This window comes from Apium graveolens, chromosome 4, assembly GCF_009905375.1.
Source record: "Apium graveolens cultivar Ventura chromosome 4, ASM990537v1, whole genome shotgun sequence".
Taxonomy (NCBI): Eukaryota; Viridiplantae; Streptophyta; class Magnoliopsida; order Apiales; family Apiaceae; genus Apium; species Apium graveolens.
Genome location: NC_133650.1, coordinates 213,199,262 through 213,217,127, shown reverse-complemented (window position 1 = coordinate 213,217,127; position 17,866 = coordinate 213,199,262). Strand labels below are relative to the sequence as shown.

Here is a 17,866-nt window from a genome sequence, read left to right as displayed (position 1 = left end):
CTCATACTGTTGTATTAGAAGTTGCATCTTATTTTCCCTCACTTGTTCAGTTCCATCACATATGATTTGAATTTAATCCCAAATATCCTTAGCAGATTTACAGTTGATAACATTGTCAAACATATCACTATCAAGACCATTGAACAGAATGTTCATAGCCTTTTTATCTTTGTGCACTTGCTCAATGTCTTTATCTGTCCCTTCTGATTGTGGCTATCAAATTTTCTACTCATTGCCAACAGTTCCTTCAACGTCTGTTGCAGCTCTACGAGGAACATGAGGGCCTTTCTCAATGCAATCAACATGAGGTCTGTTTGAATATTCAAGTGTGCGGAAATGAAATATATATGTATTCAAGACACAAAGTAATTAAATATAAGGATTTAAAAACTTTCTGGTGGATTAATCTTTTTCACCAGAGTTATATATTGATTGAGAACTTTGTGATGCAAGAATGCACACAACAGCTTACAAGTAAAATTACAAAGAAAGAACAGGAAAATTCCTAATAGATGTAGCTTTTTCAATTTCTCAGTTCAATCAATTTATTATTATCTACTTGCTACTCTTGGTTTATATATCACCAAGTTACATATGAAAAAGATAAACATATAAAATAAAATGTCTAAGTTTAATCACATGTGGCTTCATCTCTCTATCCAACATCTTTGTATTTCTTCAAGTAAGCATGGAAATGGAAATGTTTCTTTGTTATCATAAACCTGCAAATAGGTTGCCATATTCCTTTTGTATGCAATCAACCCATGTGACTCTCAAGTCACTATCAACTGCTATTTGAATTTGTTATCCGTTGAGACTTTGTAGATAATCCGTTGAGTCTCTATTGGATCATCCACTGATAGTATCTTGAGTCATCTGTCGAAGCCTTGTAGAATCATCAGTTGAAAGTATTTCCATAGAAGTTGACACAATTTCATTTATGCAAAATTCCAAGGCATGAATATTTACAATTAGCCAACCTATTTTGCATATCATTCTAGTAGTCAACATGACTTAGAATATCCTACAACCTCTAATTCTCTAAGACATTACAGTATATAGGAATGTGCTACAAAAACTTATTTAAACATAAGGTACTCTATCAATGGATGAACAAATATGGTTATCCGTTGATAGTTACAAACACACTTAATTAAATCTACTAAGATGTTTTGGTGAAATATCATCAAGTCTACAATATATTCCTAACAATATATTAATTGACGTATCATTAATATGCTTCATTATTATATACTTTATATATACATTAATGTAAATGTAAAATTTATTTAACTAAATCATTATTTGTTAAAATCTATTAATTTTGCATGATTATTATACACATAGATACATATTCATACATATATATACATATACAAACATATATGCACACGTGCATATGAACTAATTTGACGATACTAGGGGGTCAAAAGCGAGTACTCGAATTTAATACTCAACGGGGCTACAAATTTTTACTGCTAAATCACAATTTTAATACACAAAATAATTTTAACCGCATTAATAATATAAAAACATAAAATAATCTGAATAATTCAACGAATTATACATATTTTCATGTGCGTGCATAATTTAATAATATTTATTTCACACTTATTTTCTCAATTAACGCATCATTAATATTTATATTTTTAAATCTCACTGATATATTGAAAAATACATATTTTATTTAGATTTATGTTTGAGGAATAGGTCTATATATACATATATTTTGTCAATAATAATAACAATCATGATCATAATAATATATCATCTAATAATTATGCATGAGAAACATACCAAAGATAAATCTAATTCAAATGAATTACTTTTTGATGTTTCAATGAAATTTAAAATTCTTAATATTAACATTTATAATTCACTTATTCAAATTGTTAATTTGATAATTAATAACATATGAGTTAGATGTTAACTGAAAAAGACTATGTATCAAGCATACATATGTGCATTGAACTATTTATGCCTCTAAATAGATAAATTATGTATATTATTGTCATACTTTAACTATTATATTTTTATGGTACAAATAAATTCAAATTCAGACAAAGATTAAAGAACTTTCATCTATGTAAGTACAATACATACTTGTAAGTGTTGTATCACTTATCAATCATATTTTTAACATAACAAATATACGACACATTTCTAACATACAAACAAATAAAATAATAATGAACAAATAAATATATTATACATATTTAGAGAATGTTCGTGCATCACACTGACTAAAGATTGTGTTATGCATAAGTAATGGACCTCCAAGATTTCTTGTTATTATCATTTTATTTCTGAAGTGTTATTTTTTTTGAAATATGTGGTAGAAAATGAACATAGACATACATATAATTTTTTGCTTATTTCATTAAACATATGATCATGTTGGTTTATATTGATGTTTAGATGTGACCTTACACGTCGCAACTTAAAAGAATGGTAGTGACTGAAGCATATAATCTTAGTAATGTTTTGTATAAAATGAAATTAAAAAGATCCTAGCATGTTCAGAACTATGTATTTGTTAATGTTGAAAAATAAAATTACAAGCATACAAACTACTATATTCTGCAGTATCTCAAATAACCACAAACACTTTTATAGCAGTCCCTGTGGATCACCCTTAGTAGTGGACAATAAGAAATATCACAAACATTTCTACAACAACCCCCATGGATCGTCATTAGCAGTGGACAACAAGAAATACAACTCCTGACCTCTATTGTTTCAGTTTAATTTCAAATTTCCAAAAACACGTTCAACCCACATATTACCACACCCCAAAAATAACTCATATACATAAACAAATACATCATCATTCCATCGCGCAATGACATACATATATTGTCAATAATTATAGTTAAAACAAATACTCGCAACAATATTGCAACCACACCATAAATATTCATGCTCATATACACAAATAAATACATCAATTATCCATTAGACAACAACATAAATATAACATTAGTAATTACAGTTGAAAATTAAAATTTAATTCATGCAATATAGAGCATGCCCGTGCATTACACGAACTATAGAGTTAGTTCCAACTAACGATTCAAATGTCCCTTTGAATTATCATATATTTAAAATTATTATTGAATTCAATTTATATGTCTATATATATATTTACGATTTTTTTCTGATGTGTATTCATGAATAAGTAGCGCTTAAAAAGTGACAGTTAAATAATAACAACATTCATTAACTTTGACTATTTTTTAAAATACAAGAAATCATTAAATGCCTCTTTAATTAAATCTTAGTATCTTTAACTTATAATAATCCATTTGATATAGTCTTTGAACTTGAGTTACAAACAAGACATTCAAGGATTAACTACATACAGTACGAAGTGATCGCAAACAAAATTTTTTGGTATGTAAGCAACAAGCATGGACATTTATGGATAATATTCATCAATATATATCACATTTTCCCCGCAAATTTTAACTTTTGAGCAATATCTCAATTTTCAGATTTCGAAGACATTATAACTTTTACTTGTTGACTCGAAAAATTACTATTATCTGAAAAGTATAATAAAAGGATTTGTTGCATAAGGATCACTTGCTTTAGAGGTAGTTGCTGAAATAAAATGGGAGAAATTTTTAGTTGTTGGTTGTGAGAACAGGATCGCGCGTCCACAACAAGGGTTTCACTGTTAGAGCATATTAAAAAATGTGTTATTTCTAGAATCATGTTTGCAATGTTATCAGATGATATATGAACAGAGTAATTTCAACTCAACCTCCTGGAGTGCCCGGAAATGTGTGTTGTCTAAATTTTCTATAATATGTCCCTTTTTGTATGATAAAGTAGATTCATGATTATCACTTGCAAAGTACTTATATAGTTTAAATTCATAGTGTGTGCATCCCATATGGAATGATAAAATTTATTCAGAAGTCCATTTTCTTAACGCTGTATTTTCAAGTTCTTTATTAAAAAGAGAATGAAAGAAAAAAGATGAGAAAGAAAGAGAATAAGAAAAAAATTCTTTAATATATATGCTCCCGACTCCCGAGGATGAGAGAATTTTTTTAAAAAGTGACATGGAGAAAATATTTTAAAAATATATATGAGATTTTTTTTCCAATCATCCAATTTTGAACAAAAACTTTTGGTGAGAGTTCTTAGAAATTTCTCCCTCAATCTATTCTCTTATCTCCTCAAAAATATGGATTTGTTTTAAAAAATTCTTCCCCTTTTTCCCAATTTTAACTCGGGAGCCCATATCAAGTACGGACAAGTAGGAGATTGTATCTTGGTTGAATTATGATCGTCGCTATACACTAGACATACCTATAGCTGGAATCGAGGAACTTTTAGACTGAGACATGTGCACGGGATTGACCATCTAGGACGTTGTGCTCGAAGCCAATGCAACGGACCCGGTTAAGTTTGATACTGCTTTAATATTGGCTTATAACGCAGGGAATCTGGGACTGGACCAAATAGGTGCTCCCTTAACTGTTGCGTGGGATGTGGACGAAACTGAAAATCCTTTAAATTTGGATGATGTTTTGGAGGAACACTTCCCGGGAGGCATTGTATCTGATAAGAGATTCTTGTTCTGTTTAGAAATGAATGACACACAAGGGGGGGGTGAATGTGTTTTACTATTTTTGAGCTTTTCTTGAATCTTTTATGGTTGAACAAAGTAAATTAAATCTTGTAAGAAAAATGTGTTCATCAGAAATTAAGCTTGCAGAAAATACAGAACACAAATCTTCAAAACTCACTTAATTTTTTATATTAAAATTAAGAATGTTTTTCTACAAAACTTCTAGGCTCTTTGTTGATAAAAAGCTTAGCTTCTTCTTGAGAGAGTTACAAGATTTTCTATCTCAATCATTTTTCTTTGACTAAAGGACCAGTGTTAACTTTATAACTCAGTTAACTACTAGTGTACACAGTGTACAATAAGACATGCTATTAACTTTTCTAAACTGTCACTTGTCATTTCTATTTATAGAAAAGTAAATCTTCCATTTCTGGCTTAGCATATCTTTAGCATCCTGTGATTATCTTGATCTTCCTTTGCCAGTTAATCTTCACCATTGATCTTGCACATTCTTCAAGCTGCTTTTTGTAGACTTGTCAATCCAGCTGTTTGGATTGTTTGTTGATTGTTAATCTTGGATATTGAACTGATCTGCAATTCTGTACTTTGAGATTTTACCTCGAGATCTTCATTTGGTCTATAGAGAACTTGACATCTCGATAAGTATATTGGCTTGTCGAGATCTCTAATGCTCCATAGTAAATTTGACTTGTAGAGGTCTCTGAGTTCTCTATAAGAGAATTTGGCTTGTAGAAATCTCTAGTCTTCATATCTTCACTTTGACTTATCGATATCTCTGAGTTCTCTAATGGTTTATTGACTTATCGATAACTCAGAGTTCTCTAGTCAAATTTGACTTTTCGACAACTCAGAGTTCTCTAGTGAATTTTGGCTTATCGATATCTCTGAGTTCTCTAGTGGAATTTGACTTATCGATAACTCAGAGTTCTGTAATGAATGTTGACTTGTCGATAACTCTGAGTTCTCTAGTGAAGAAATGACTTGTCGATATCTCCAATCTCCATGTCTTCAATTTGGATGGTCGATATCTCTGAGAGTTCTCTAGTGCCTTTCCTGACTTCTCGATATGTCATTTTGAGTCCTCGAATGACTTCTCTATAACACTAAACCTGTGACTTGTAGAGATCTTGACTTAGAATGTTTTTCCTAAAACAGATTTATCCAACTCCAAGCTTCTTCATAATTCTTCTGAGGCATGATCTTCTTGATCTTCTTCCAAATAGAATTCTTAGGCTTAACACTGTTTATAGAAAAAGACTCCATTATGCTCTTTTGACATTCTTACAGACTATAAGTGTTACAAGTACAAAATACAAATTAAGATAACAATACAACTTACTTAGGTTTGACAAATTGTCTTAGTCTTGTTAAGGTACAAGCATGTCTTGCACAACAATCTCCCCCAATTTGTGAGAAGATTACTTACCACAAATTCATGCCTGTTAACAAGACTAACTCCAAGTTTAAAATGATGAAAATTTAAATTGATGCACAAAGCTTGATCAAACTACAACTCTTTATACATTAGGAAATTTACAAAGTTTAATGGTTACAAGTGTTAGGTAAAGACAGTTTTTGCATCAGCTTCTTCTCTTTGTTGGTCCTTTAAGAAATCAAGAATTTCAAGTTCTTCTATAATAGGTGTCCCATTTAGAGCTTCTATGAGTTCCTTTCTTTCAGCTTTTGAGTAACCTTTGCCCGGTAAATCAATCCTGAATCTTGAAAATTGACCAGTTTTAATATTGAGAAATTTTCCATCTCTGAAGATTCTGCTCATTCCTTTTGCTTTCAACTCTTCAGATCTTTTTATATACATCTTTATTTCTTCATCATACTTCCTCATTCTCTCTTCAGCTTCAGCCTCATCTCTTTTCTTTGTTTCCTCCCTATCAATCAACCATTCAGCCAGAACTGATCTCCATGCCCTTGTAGCAGTATCCTTGTCCTTTAGCAAACTTATCACTCTCTTAATTTCCGAGGTTGAAAGAGAGTCCATTAATCTACTACTAAGAAAGGTGAAGGAACCATCTTCATAGAAAATTCCGACTTCCCTAAGAGATACAATCCAAACTTTGATTATTTCCTCAGCAAGTTGTTGAAATTGGTCTTCATCTGAGATGCACCAATTTAGAGGTAAAAAGTCAGATTGCTTGAAACAGTTCCAGCAGGCCCTTTCAGTGACTTCCACTTTCTTTGTAGGCTTGACTTTCTTAGGCTTTCTTCCAATAGATTTGTGCTTGAATTTTAGTGAAGGTTTGGCTAAAGGTAGGGTTTTCATTTTCTTGAGATTTGTCTGGCTTGTGGTGATTGGGATTTTAGAAAAGAGTTGGCTGTTTGTTTGTATAGAAACTTTGGCTTTGAGGTTTGAGGTGGTTTGATGTTTGAGATAGTTGATGTTTTAGGTTGAGCTGAGGTTTGAGCTAATTGTGTTTGGATTTTTAGGGATTGGTGTGGTTCTGAGCTATCATGAGCCTTTTTAGTTATTCTATCACTTCCCCTTTTCTTCTCATCATTCTTCTTCTCTTCCTGCTTCTTGTCACCACCCTTGCTACCGGATGGCTTAGTGAACTGACTTGAATTTGATCCAGAAGGATTTTGATCATCTTTCTTTTGCTCGTCATCATCCAAATCATCCTTGTTGATTTGAGTTTTGGGCAAGGTGGCTTCAGGATTTCTGAGATATCTTTTCAATAGCTTGATCATCTCCTCATCTTCAAAAGTCTTGTATTTCTTTGCTTTCAGTTCAATTTCCAGAATCATGATGAGCTTCTTATTGGCCATAACACAGTGTTTAGGAATTTGGAAGTGTTTGAAGTACTTGGTGGTTGGGCAGATGTATGCAACTCCCTTGCTAGGCTCTAGATAAGCTTTTGGAAATACTTCCACTTTTGCATTCTTCAGTTCATGTAGCAAGAGACTATCTTCATTAATTCCCACTCTAACTTTGCTAATTAGAATGTCTAACTCAGATGCCCTCCTTGAGATAAGATAATTGAGGGACACCTGCATACACCTATCAACCCCATAATCATTTATATTTACCACTATCCTCTTCTCCTAAAAATTGTCTTTGGTCACCATAATCACCCTTAAAGAATTTATTGTCCTGTCCAAGGCCTTTTTATAGGTGAAGAGATTATTGTTGAGAGAAGCCCTTAAAGCTTTGAGCAGTTCATCAAATTCCCTGCTCAAACTTGTCCTTCAGCAGCCCTAATAAGCCTCTCCATATCAATATCTACTTCTTGACTTAAGCTCTTTGTAGCACCTTGGACATGTTGAGTAGAGGATTTGGTTTGTGCTAGCCTAGCCTCTATCTCCTCCTTAGTTTTGTTGATAGGCATGAGAAGGGGAGTAGGAATTTCAGGCCTTATCTGTTCTGAAAGAGATGGAAGAGGTATGTTGAGCTTGCCTATGATGGATCCCAAAGCAACAGAGTTCTGCATTTGAAGATGCTTGTGAGAGTCCACCAGGGCCTGGATATCTGTTTGTTGGCTTTTGGCTAGAGAAGTTAAGGTCTGGACTTGTGTAGTGAGAGAAGAGTTGGAGTCCTACAATGCTGTGACTTGACCTTGTAGAGATTGAATCTGTAGATTTGTTGATATAGATGCAGGTTGATGGGAGCTTGATGTAGAGACAACAGTAGATGACCCAAATGTAGCTTGCAAATTTCTGAATCTCATTCATGACCAAAGGAGAAGGAGTGTATCTTGCAGTGTGCATCTGATCCAACTTCAATCTTATGTCATTAGATTTGGTGATATTAGTTTGAACTTGATTGTCAAGGCAACAAAGGAATCCTTGAGTTGTGGCATGCTTTTATCCACACCACTGAGATCATATATGGATATTTGGTCTGAGAAGTGTTTGAATTGATTTTTTATCTCAGTTTGAGAGGGAATGAGTTCATCCATCTTTTCCCTCACCATCTTCCTGATCCTGTCTTCATGACCAGTCAATTTAACTTCAAGAGCTCTACCAAAAAGGTGAAAATCCTTGAGTTGAGCTTTATGCACTTCTGTGACTGCATCATATACTTCTTGTGGAGTCAAGGCCTTTGCATTGCTTCCAAGGATAGTAACATACTCTTCCCTGAATCTGGCCAAGACTTGATCCATCTCCAACACAAAGTCTTGAGATAGCCATGCATCCACAATGCCATCCCGTTCTTCATCATTTATAATCTTCTCCTTCTGTTTCTCCACATCTTCGTTGTTGGTGAGCATGATGGCCTGATAGTCCTGATTGCTCATATCAGAGGTGAGTAGATGTTGAGAGATGTTTGCCAGTCCAGAAATCTGCTCCACTAAGAGATCATCTACAGATGTGGGTTGAGAGACAGATTCTTGCAGCCAGTTGGTGAGAATGAGAGGTTGTTGGGGTTGTAAGGTTGATGGCTCAGAAACACCTGTGATTGAAGTCACATTTTGATTCAAAGATTGCTCTGTGATTTTGGCTAGTTGTTGTTCCTCACTAAGTGTGGGAACCTCCAATTGAATTGGAGGGGATTTGACTGGGTTACTGCCATGTACACCAGTCTCAAACCCTTGTGTGTCTTGCAACACACCGGAACTTGAATGTGTTATACTTGCCTCCCCTATGACAGGATAATTGGCAATTGTACTTCTAGCTTCAACTGCCAAGGCAATTTCTTCTAGAGTTGTGAGGGGAATTGTCCCTGCTTGAGGAACCTCCAATTGAATTGGAGAGGATTTAGATAGCTCCCCCTCAGGAGTACTACCCTCAAACCTTTCAGTCTGTGAAGACTGTTTTACACATGAAGGTGCATTAGAAGCATCCATGGGGTCTTCAGTAAAAACTGATGAAACCCTCATGGTTTTGATGGTGTCATCAAGGTCTACCCCATCATGTAGCTTCTCACCATCTAAATGTGGTGTTTGGGTGGTGAGCAAAGCTTCTTGAGCTAAGTCACTTAATTTTTGTTGCACTTGAGAAGTGGATTCAAGTGGAATTGGAATAGAAGAAATATTAGTTATAAGAATTTGTTGCTCAGTTGTGAGTGTTGCCAGCTCCCCCTGAATGAATGAGGGAGCTTCAATAGATGTGTCCTCACAGTGTGTGCCTTCCTTATTTCTCCTACCATATACTTAAATTGCTTCTTGTGCAGGCTGTTAAGACTCACTTCTGGTTACTTTTACAACTGCATCCTGTTGGGAGGATACAGAGGAGGCTAGAGTGGTCAGCTCAGTTTACTTACTCCTTTTGGATCTTTTGACCAGAGGTGACTCTTTTTAATAATATCCTCACCACTCTCAGTTACTACAGTCAAGGTTGCCCCCGTTCTTTTCTTTTTACTCACCTCATCCTTTTGAGAAGATGAGGTGGTTGGTTTCCTAGCTTCTAAAGATTTTAAAGAAATGGTTGCAGCTTGGGAAGATCCCTGTGGGTGTTCCTGTATGATAGGGATAAATAAGTCCTGATTTTATAATTAATGGGCTGCTAGGCCCAATAAGAAGATGTATGATATTCAGACCAGAAAGGTTAAGCCTGATGGACCAGATCAGGCCTGGTGGAATAAAAAAGGCCCAAAAGCCCTAATTATTAATTAATTTCGTAATTAATTAATAAGGGAAAAATCAGCTATTGAGAAGAGTCCTGATAAGGATATAAATCCTTATAGATAAGCCTCAAGGGGACCTAAAAGGATAAGGAATCAGTTTCCTACTATCTAGGACTCCAAAGTCCATTCTAATTATGAGACTTACCCACCAAGTCTCCTATACCAAGTCCAATTCAAGGACTCCCAACATCTATATAAGGGGTCTCACCCCCACCAATCAGAACTACGTTTTTTGGCTTGATTCTCTAATTCACAGAGATACGTAGGCATCTCGTAAAGGCAGATTGAGCCACGAAGCACGAGAGCAGCCATTAAAGGCCTTGAGCTCTCGAATCTTAGTAGTAAATACAGCAAATAATAACCTTAGTTTTTTATCCATAACATTTGGCGCCGTCTGTGGGAATCACAACAACAACCATGGCGAGAACACGGAGAACAATTGGAGCTCTAGAGGAAGGAACACCATTAGAGACAACCCAGGTGATTTCATCAACCGTGGAGGTTCCTCCCCATTCAACTTATGCATCTACTCAGGGGGAAGCCCAGACAGGGGCAACTCATCCTCAGCCACAAGGGACAACTCCCCCGACTATTCAAGGTATGAATCCTCAAGTTCAACAAATACATATACCTGTGAATTCTCGACCCGTCGGGTATGAATATTCAACTATTGTTACTACTAACCCCCCTTATGGGATGCCCCTTCACCCTGAGGTTGGAGGAAGCGGATATGCTGGGCGAAGCGAAGCACGAGGGCGGTCGCCCCCCTATATACGAGGTTTGGATCCTATCCCTAAGGATCGGGAATTTTCTGGTCCATACACTGAGAGAGACTCCGAATCTTCGGATGATGAAGTGGCCCCGAGAAGGAGGCGTCCTGGAAAAGAGCCAATGGCCGATGGAAGGCAACGCCCCCAAAGCACCCCAGGGGCGAATCCCCAAGAAGTGCAGGAAAAGATCAGGGCTCATGAGGCTGAAATCCAAAGGCTGAGGCATGATTTGGAGGCTCACCAAGCCATCAGACCCCACATACCTCCTAGGGGGAGAAATCCTCCTCCCATCATAGACCTGGATGGTCCGGTAAGAAGAAGGGCTGCTGTCCCAAGAACTGATCCAAGCAATCTCCTTCCCCTTGGAGATCCTGATGATCCAACTCCACCCTTCACAGAAGAGATAATGAATGCCCATATCTCAAGGAAATTCAAGATGCCCACTATCAAAGCCTATGATGGCACGGGAGACCCCGCTAATCATGTTAGGACATTCTCTAATGCACTACTGCTGCAACCCGTGAACGATGCTATAAAATGTCGGGCCTTCCCTCAAACCCTATCGGGTATGGCTCAAAGATGGTACAGTCGCCTACCCCCAAATTCTATTGGATCATTCAGAGAATTAAGTCAGGCTTTTATTAAGCAATTCATCAGTGGAACAGTCCATGAGAAAAGTTCAGCATCTCTTATGAGTCTTGTGCAGGGAGCTAAGGAATCCTTAAGAGATTACCTGAATCGTTTTACAAAGGAGGCTTTAAAAGTCCCAGACCTTGATGATAAGGTAGCCATGATAGCACTGCAACAAGGAACTAGGGATGAGTTTTTCAAGATGTCTTTGGCCAAACGACCCCCTGAGAGCATGTTGCAGCTCCAAGAGAGGGCAGGGAAGTATATCAAGGTTGAAGAAAGTATGAGGAAGACCGTAGTAAGTAATGAGCCCACTGGAGGCAAGAAACGAAAAACTGATTTGGAGTATATCGCTAAGGACAAATATCCTAGAACCGAACAAAACCCTGATTCAACCCCCAAGAAGGGAGGACCTGGGCAAAAGTTCACTGAATACGCTAAGCTGAATGCTCCCAGAAGTCAGATTTTGATGGAGATTGAGAAAGACAGAGATATTCGCTGGCCTAAGCCCTTGAAGGCTGATCCCGCCAAGCTAGATAAGGGCAAGTATTGCAGGTTTCACAAAGATGTTGGCCATGACACCGATGAGTGTAGGCAATTGAAAGATGAAATTGAGTTTTTGATTCGAAAAGGAAGATTGAACAAGTATACTGGAGAAGGAGGGGACATAAATAATAATGGAAGGAAGAACTTTGAAGATCGTAGGAGGGACCAAGACGATCAGGGGCGAAACCCCCAGCCTAGAGGACCAGTTATAAACACCATTTATGGAGGGCCGAGACCTCGAGGGCCTGTGATAAACACGATCTTTGGAGGTCCAACTGCTGCTGGATTATCCAAAAATTCCAGAAAGGCATATACTAGAGAGGTTATGCATATTGTTGGAGAAGCCCCGAAGAGGGCCAGGACAGAAGTAACATTGGCTTTTGATGATTCCGACCTAGAGGGTGTGAAGTTTCCCCATGACGACCCGCTGGTCATAACACCAATAATAGGAAATAGCCCGGTTAAGAGGGTCCTTGTGGATAATGGTGCTTCTGTGGATATCTTGCTCCACGACACCTTTCTAAGGATGGGGTATAACGACTCCCAGTTAACACCAACCGACATGCCGATATATGGATTTGCTAGAGTAGAATGTCCTGTGGAAGGGATAATCAAGTTGCCAACCACCATAGGTACGGAGCCAAGGCAAGCAACGCAGATGCTGGATTTCGTAGTGGTAAAGGCTAGTTCAACTTATAATGCTATCATGGGGAGGACAGGGATACATGCCTTCAAGGCAGTCCCCTCTTCCTACCATTCAGTCATGAAGTTTCCCACCCGAAATGGGATTGGAGAAGAGAGAGGAGATCAAAAAATGGCTAGAAGCTGTTATGTGGCCTCTTTGAGGGCGGACGGAGTCGGGGGACAAGTTCTTCCTATTGAAGATATGGATGTTCGAGAAAATGACGAGAAGAGAGGAAAGCCAGCTGAAGACCTGGTTTCGGTCCCTTTAGACCCCAAGGATCCTGAGAGGAAGACTTTCATTGGAGCCACATTAGAGGAGCCCTTTAGAGGGAAGTTGGTGAAATTTTTGCAAGAAAATAGTGATGTGTTTGCATGGTCAGCAGCTGATATGCCAGGCATAGACCCGGAGTTAATTACTCACAAGCTAAACGTGGATCCAAGCCGGAAGACAGTGAAACAAAAGAAAAGAAATTTTGCCCCGGAAAGACAAGAGGCTATAAAATAGGAAGTAGAAAAGCTCTTAGAGGCTGGTTTCATAGAGGAGATCCAATTTCCGGAGTGGTTAGCCAACCCTGTAATGGTGAAGAAGGCTAATGGAAAGTGGAGGATGTGTATAGACTTCACTGATCTGAATGATGCATGCCCCAAAGACTGTTTTCCGCTGCCTAGGATTGATACTTTGATTGATGCCACTGCTGGACATGAGATGCTGAGTTTCATGGATGGATTTAGCGGATACAACCAGATCAAAATGCATAAGGATGACATTCCAAAGGTATCATTTATCACTGACTTTGGTGTTTATTGTTATCTTGTTATGGCGTTTGGTCTCAAGAATGCAGGAGCCACCTATCAAAGGTTGGTAAACAAAATTTTTAAGGATCTTATTGGTAAGACTATGGAAGTCTATGTTGATGACATGTTAGTCAAGAGTCTAGTAAAGACCGATCACATAACCCATTTGAGGGAAGCTTTTGAGGTCCTGAGGTACCACAAGATGATGTTGAATCCTGCGAAGTGTGCTTTCGGAGTAGGATCTGGAAAATTCTTGGGATTGATGGTCTCAAAGAGGGGAATTGAGGCTAACCCCGATAAAATAAAGGCAATCCTGGACATGGAACCCCCAAAAACTGTCAAGGATGTTCAGAAGCTCACGGGAAGGGTTGCTGCGCTAGGACGATTCATCTCCAAGTCAGGAGACAAGTGCTTATCATTCTTCAAGTCACTAAAGAACATCAAAGACTTTGTATGGAGTGAGGAAAATCAGAAGGCATTTGAAGAGTTAAAGAAGTATATGGGCCAGGCCCCGTTGTTGGTCAAGCCAGTTCTGAATGAAGTTTTATTTCTGTACTTGGCTGTTTCAGAAAGCGCCTTGAGCGCGGTGTTGGTTAAGGAGGAACTGAAAGTCCAGAAACCCGTATACTATGTCAGCAAAATTTTGCATGGTGCTGAGTTGAATTATTCAACTATTGAGAAATTCGCTCTAGCCTTGGTAATGGCTTCGAGAAAGCTACGTCCTTATTTTCAGGCTCACCAGATTGAGGTGCTAACGAATCAGCCCCTGAGAAACATCATTCACAGTCCCAAGGCAAGTGGGAGATTGATTAAGTGGGCAATAGAGCTGGGAGAGTTCGATCTCAAGTATAAGCCACGTACGGCGATAAAAGCCCAGGCACTAGCTGACTTCGTGGTGGAATGTACCATACCCAACCAAGAAGTCGGGGGGCAGGAAGATACCATACCTCAAGACAAGGGAGTTGATAATGAAAGCAAAGAGAAGGATGGTAAAGAGTATTGGGTTCTCTATTTTGATGGAGCATCAAAAACAAACTCCAGTGGAGCAGGATTGGTTTTGCAAAGCCCTGATGGGTTCTTAATTGAGTATGCTATGAAGCTAGACTTCCCAACCACAAATAATGAGGCAGAATATGAAGCCCTGATAGCTGGCCTTGGTCTAGCTGGGACACTTAGAGTCAAAAATTTAAAGGTCCGTGGAGATTCGAAGCTGATCATATCCCAGGTAAAGGGAGAATTTGAGGCAAGGGTGATACGATGGCTAAGTATGTCCGCCTAGTAAGAGCTGTGATGACCCAATTTAATGAATGTCATGTTGAACACATTCCAAGGGAAGAAAATGTTAAGGCAGATGCGCTATCAAAGTTTGCTTCATCTGAGATAGAAGAAAGTTCAGGAAGTGTATACTTCCGTGTTTTAAAGACGCGAAGCATAGATGTTAAGCTTGTGGCTCCCATAGGCCTGGGGACGTCATGGATCGATCCCATTAAGGCTCACATTCAAACCGGATGGTTGCCAAGCGATGCAACTGAAGCACGAAAGTTAACTGTTCGAGCATTAAGGTACTCTTTGATAGATGGGATTCTGTATAAAAGATCTTTCGTGGTTCCTTACTTAAGGTGTCTCAGGCCCGATGAGGCACGCTTGGCTCTTGAGGAAGTGCATGAAGGTATTTGTGGACAACACTTGGGGGGCAGGGCCTTAGCTCATAAGATAACCCGTTTAGGCTTTTATTGGCCAGAAATGATGGCTGATGCCAAAGAATATGTGAAGAAGTGTGATCGCTGTCAGAAGCATGCACCAGTTGTTAGACAACCCCCCGAGATGCTGACCTCTATCAACTCGCCTATTCCCTTTGCAATATGGGGGATGGATATTCTAGGGCCTTTTCCTATGGCCATGGCACAAAGGAAGTTTCTGATTGTAGCCATTGATTATTTCACCAAGTGGATCGAAGCCAAACCTTTGGCCAAAATCACAACTAAGCAAGTTGCACAATTCCTGTGGGAAAACATCATGTGCCGATATGGAATTCCCCGTATCCTCGTCACTGACAATGGAACACAATTCAACAATGAGGAATTCAAGAAGTATTGCGAAGAAAATGAAATTGAGTTGCGGTTCACCTCTGTGGCTCACCCGCAAGCCAATGGGCAAGCGGAGGTAGCAAATCGGATAATCCTGGATGGACTAAAGAAGAGGATCGAAAAGTCGAGAAATAATTGGGTGGATGAGATACTTCCCATATTATGGGCCTATAGGACTACTTGTAGAGTCACGACAGATGCAACTCCTTTCATGTTGGCATATGGGGCGGAAGCAGTAGTTCCCGTGGAGATATCACATTCCTCTCCAAGGATTCAGGCTTTCGATGAGAAAAAAAATGAGGAAGGGCAGAGATTAGCCCTGGATTTAATTGATGAAGTGCGAGATAAAGCACATGCAAAGATAGTAGAATATCAGAAAAAAGCTTCATTTTACTACAACCTAAGGGTTAAAGAAAGGTTTTTTAAACAAGGCGATCTAGTCTTGAGGAAGATAGAAGCATCTGGTGTAGGACAAAAAGGGAAGCTTGCCTCAAATTGGGAAGGGCCGTACAGAGTCAAGAGTGTTCAAGGTAGAGGAACCTACAAGCTCGAGACTATAGATGGTTTTGAAGTCCCGAGGACCTGGCACGCACAAAACCTGAAGGTTTACTACGTGTAAGATAGGCGAAGTACGATTCTCACTTGTCATTGTGACAAGTAGGTTTAAAAGCACCTGGAAGCTTTGCTTGCGTAGGATTTTATATTCCAATAGAATTTACATTGTCTAGTTATTATTGATTAGGGTCGAACCCATGCTATGTAAGGTTTTGAAAAACTAGACTTCATATTAAAGAGTTTGAAATTATTTCAATCCAAGGATGTTTAAGGCTCAAATGCATATTAAACAGAAAGAGGCAAGAAAAGCAACATATAAAATATAAGCCCCGAAGGGTAATAAGTTTTGAATACAATTAAGTCAATACAATAAAACAAGCCATGCAGGGCTGAAAAAGCTCTAAGGAGCTGAGGTGCCCTCGGCGTCCATATCATCATCCTCTCCGCTCTCGCTAGATGTCTCCGTCGTCTCGGAGGAGGAGGAAGAGCTGTCGTCCTCAGCAGGTCTGGAAGAAGACTCGGGAGGAGGAAGGAGTGGATCCTGAGGAACATGATCCGAGACAACTACTCGGGTACGAAACCTCTGTAGCAAAGCCTCGTCATCAGGGCAGATATAGTCCGCCGGGTTAATGTCAGGACAAGCCTCGTTCACGGTCCCAAGGGCCGTGTCCCAACCAGTCCTAAAAAACCCGGGAAAGACTGAATCATCCCTAATCCTCATGGATTGGGCAAACTCCTCCGAGTCCAGATAGTTGTCTATAGCTTTATCCTTCTCCGCCCGAAGTACCACCAGCTCGGCGTTAGACTCTCCGAGTTCTTCCTCTTTGCGCTTGAGCTTCTTCTCCAGGGTAGCATACTTCTTCTGTTGCCTCCTGAGGGCATTATCGGCCTTATCAGAAGCCCGCTTCCACGATTCGGCTTGCCTCACAGCGCCTTGAAAGTAGGCGTTAGACTGGAACAAAGCAATTAACAAAGTATAAGGCAAGAAAATGCTACAAGAATGAAAAATAAGTTCAAAAAAGAGAAGGCATACCGAAGCCAGAGACTGAGCTCCCATGAGCTTAATCCTCTCAAGATCAGGGGTGGCCACCACATCAGTAAAATCCTTGGGAGTCACGCTATGGTAAGACCAATCCCAAGCATGTTTCGTGGAACCAACTACGGTGTCCCCTCGGCGGAATCCCTAGAGAGGCTGGAAGGCGCCTGTGGCAGCAGCAGTAGGGGCAGCAGCAGTGATAGGAGCACCATGGCCTCCAGCTCCTTCAGTTGAAGCCTCCCCTATAGGCTCTTTGTGCTTCTTCAAAAAGATAGGCTCCGTGGCCTTTCCCCGGGTATCTAGGCCTGCGAGCCGAGCTTTCTTCATCCTAGCTGTTTCCTCAACCAAAGGAACATTGTCCTCGTTAATCTCCTTAGCAGCTGAAACAAAGCAAAGGACAAAATAAGTGATGTTAATAATGCATGAAATGAAATAAAATTGAGAAGGGAAGAAAAATACCCTGTTGAGAAACAGAGGATAGTCCCACATGAATCAGGGAAAACTCCTCTAAGAGAGTCCAGCTGGTGGTGGTGCCATCATCCTGAGTAAGCCCATTATAAATAATAGTTTCTTCAGGAGTTA

The 17,866-nt window shown here is 39.0% G+C and overlaps 1 protein-coding gene across 1 annotated transcript; it reads right to left on the bottom strand.

Annotated features, from left to right (window-relative positions):
- Positions 1-225: 225 nt before the first annotated feature.
- LOC141719356 (uncharacterized) lies at positions 226-17,401 on the bottom strand. The gene is made up of 3 exons (XM_074521729.1): positions 17,282-17,401; positions 16,767-17,200; positions 226-310 (listed from the first exon to the last, which is right to left on the bottom strand). The coding sequence occupies exons 1-3, from the start codon at positions 17,303-17,305 to the stop codon at positions 226-228; spliced, it is 543 nt and encodes a 180-aa protein (XP_074377830.1). The 5' UTR covers positions 17,306-17,401.
- Between the last annotated feature and the right edge of the window lie 465 nt (positions 17,402-17,866).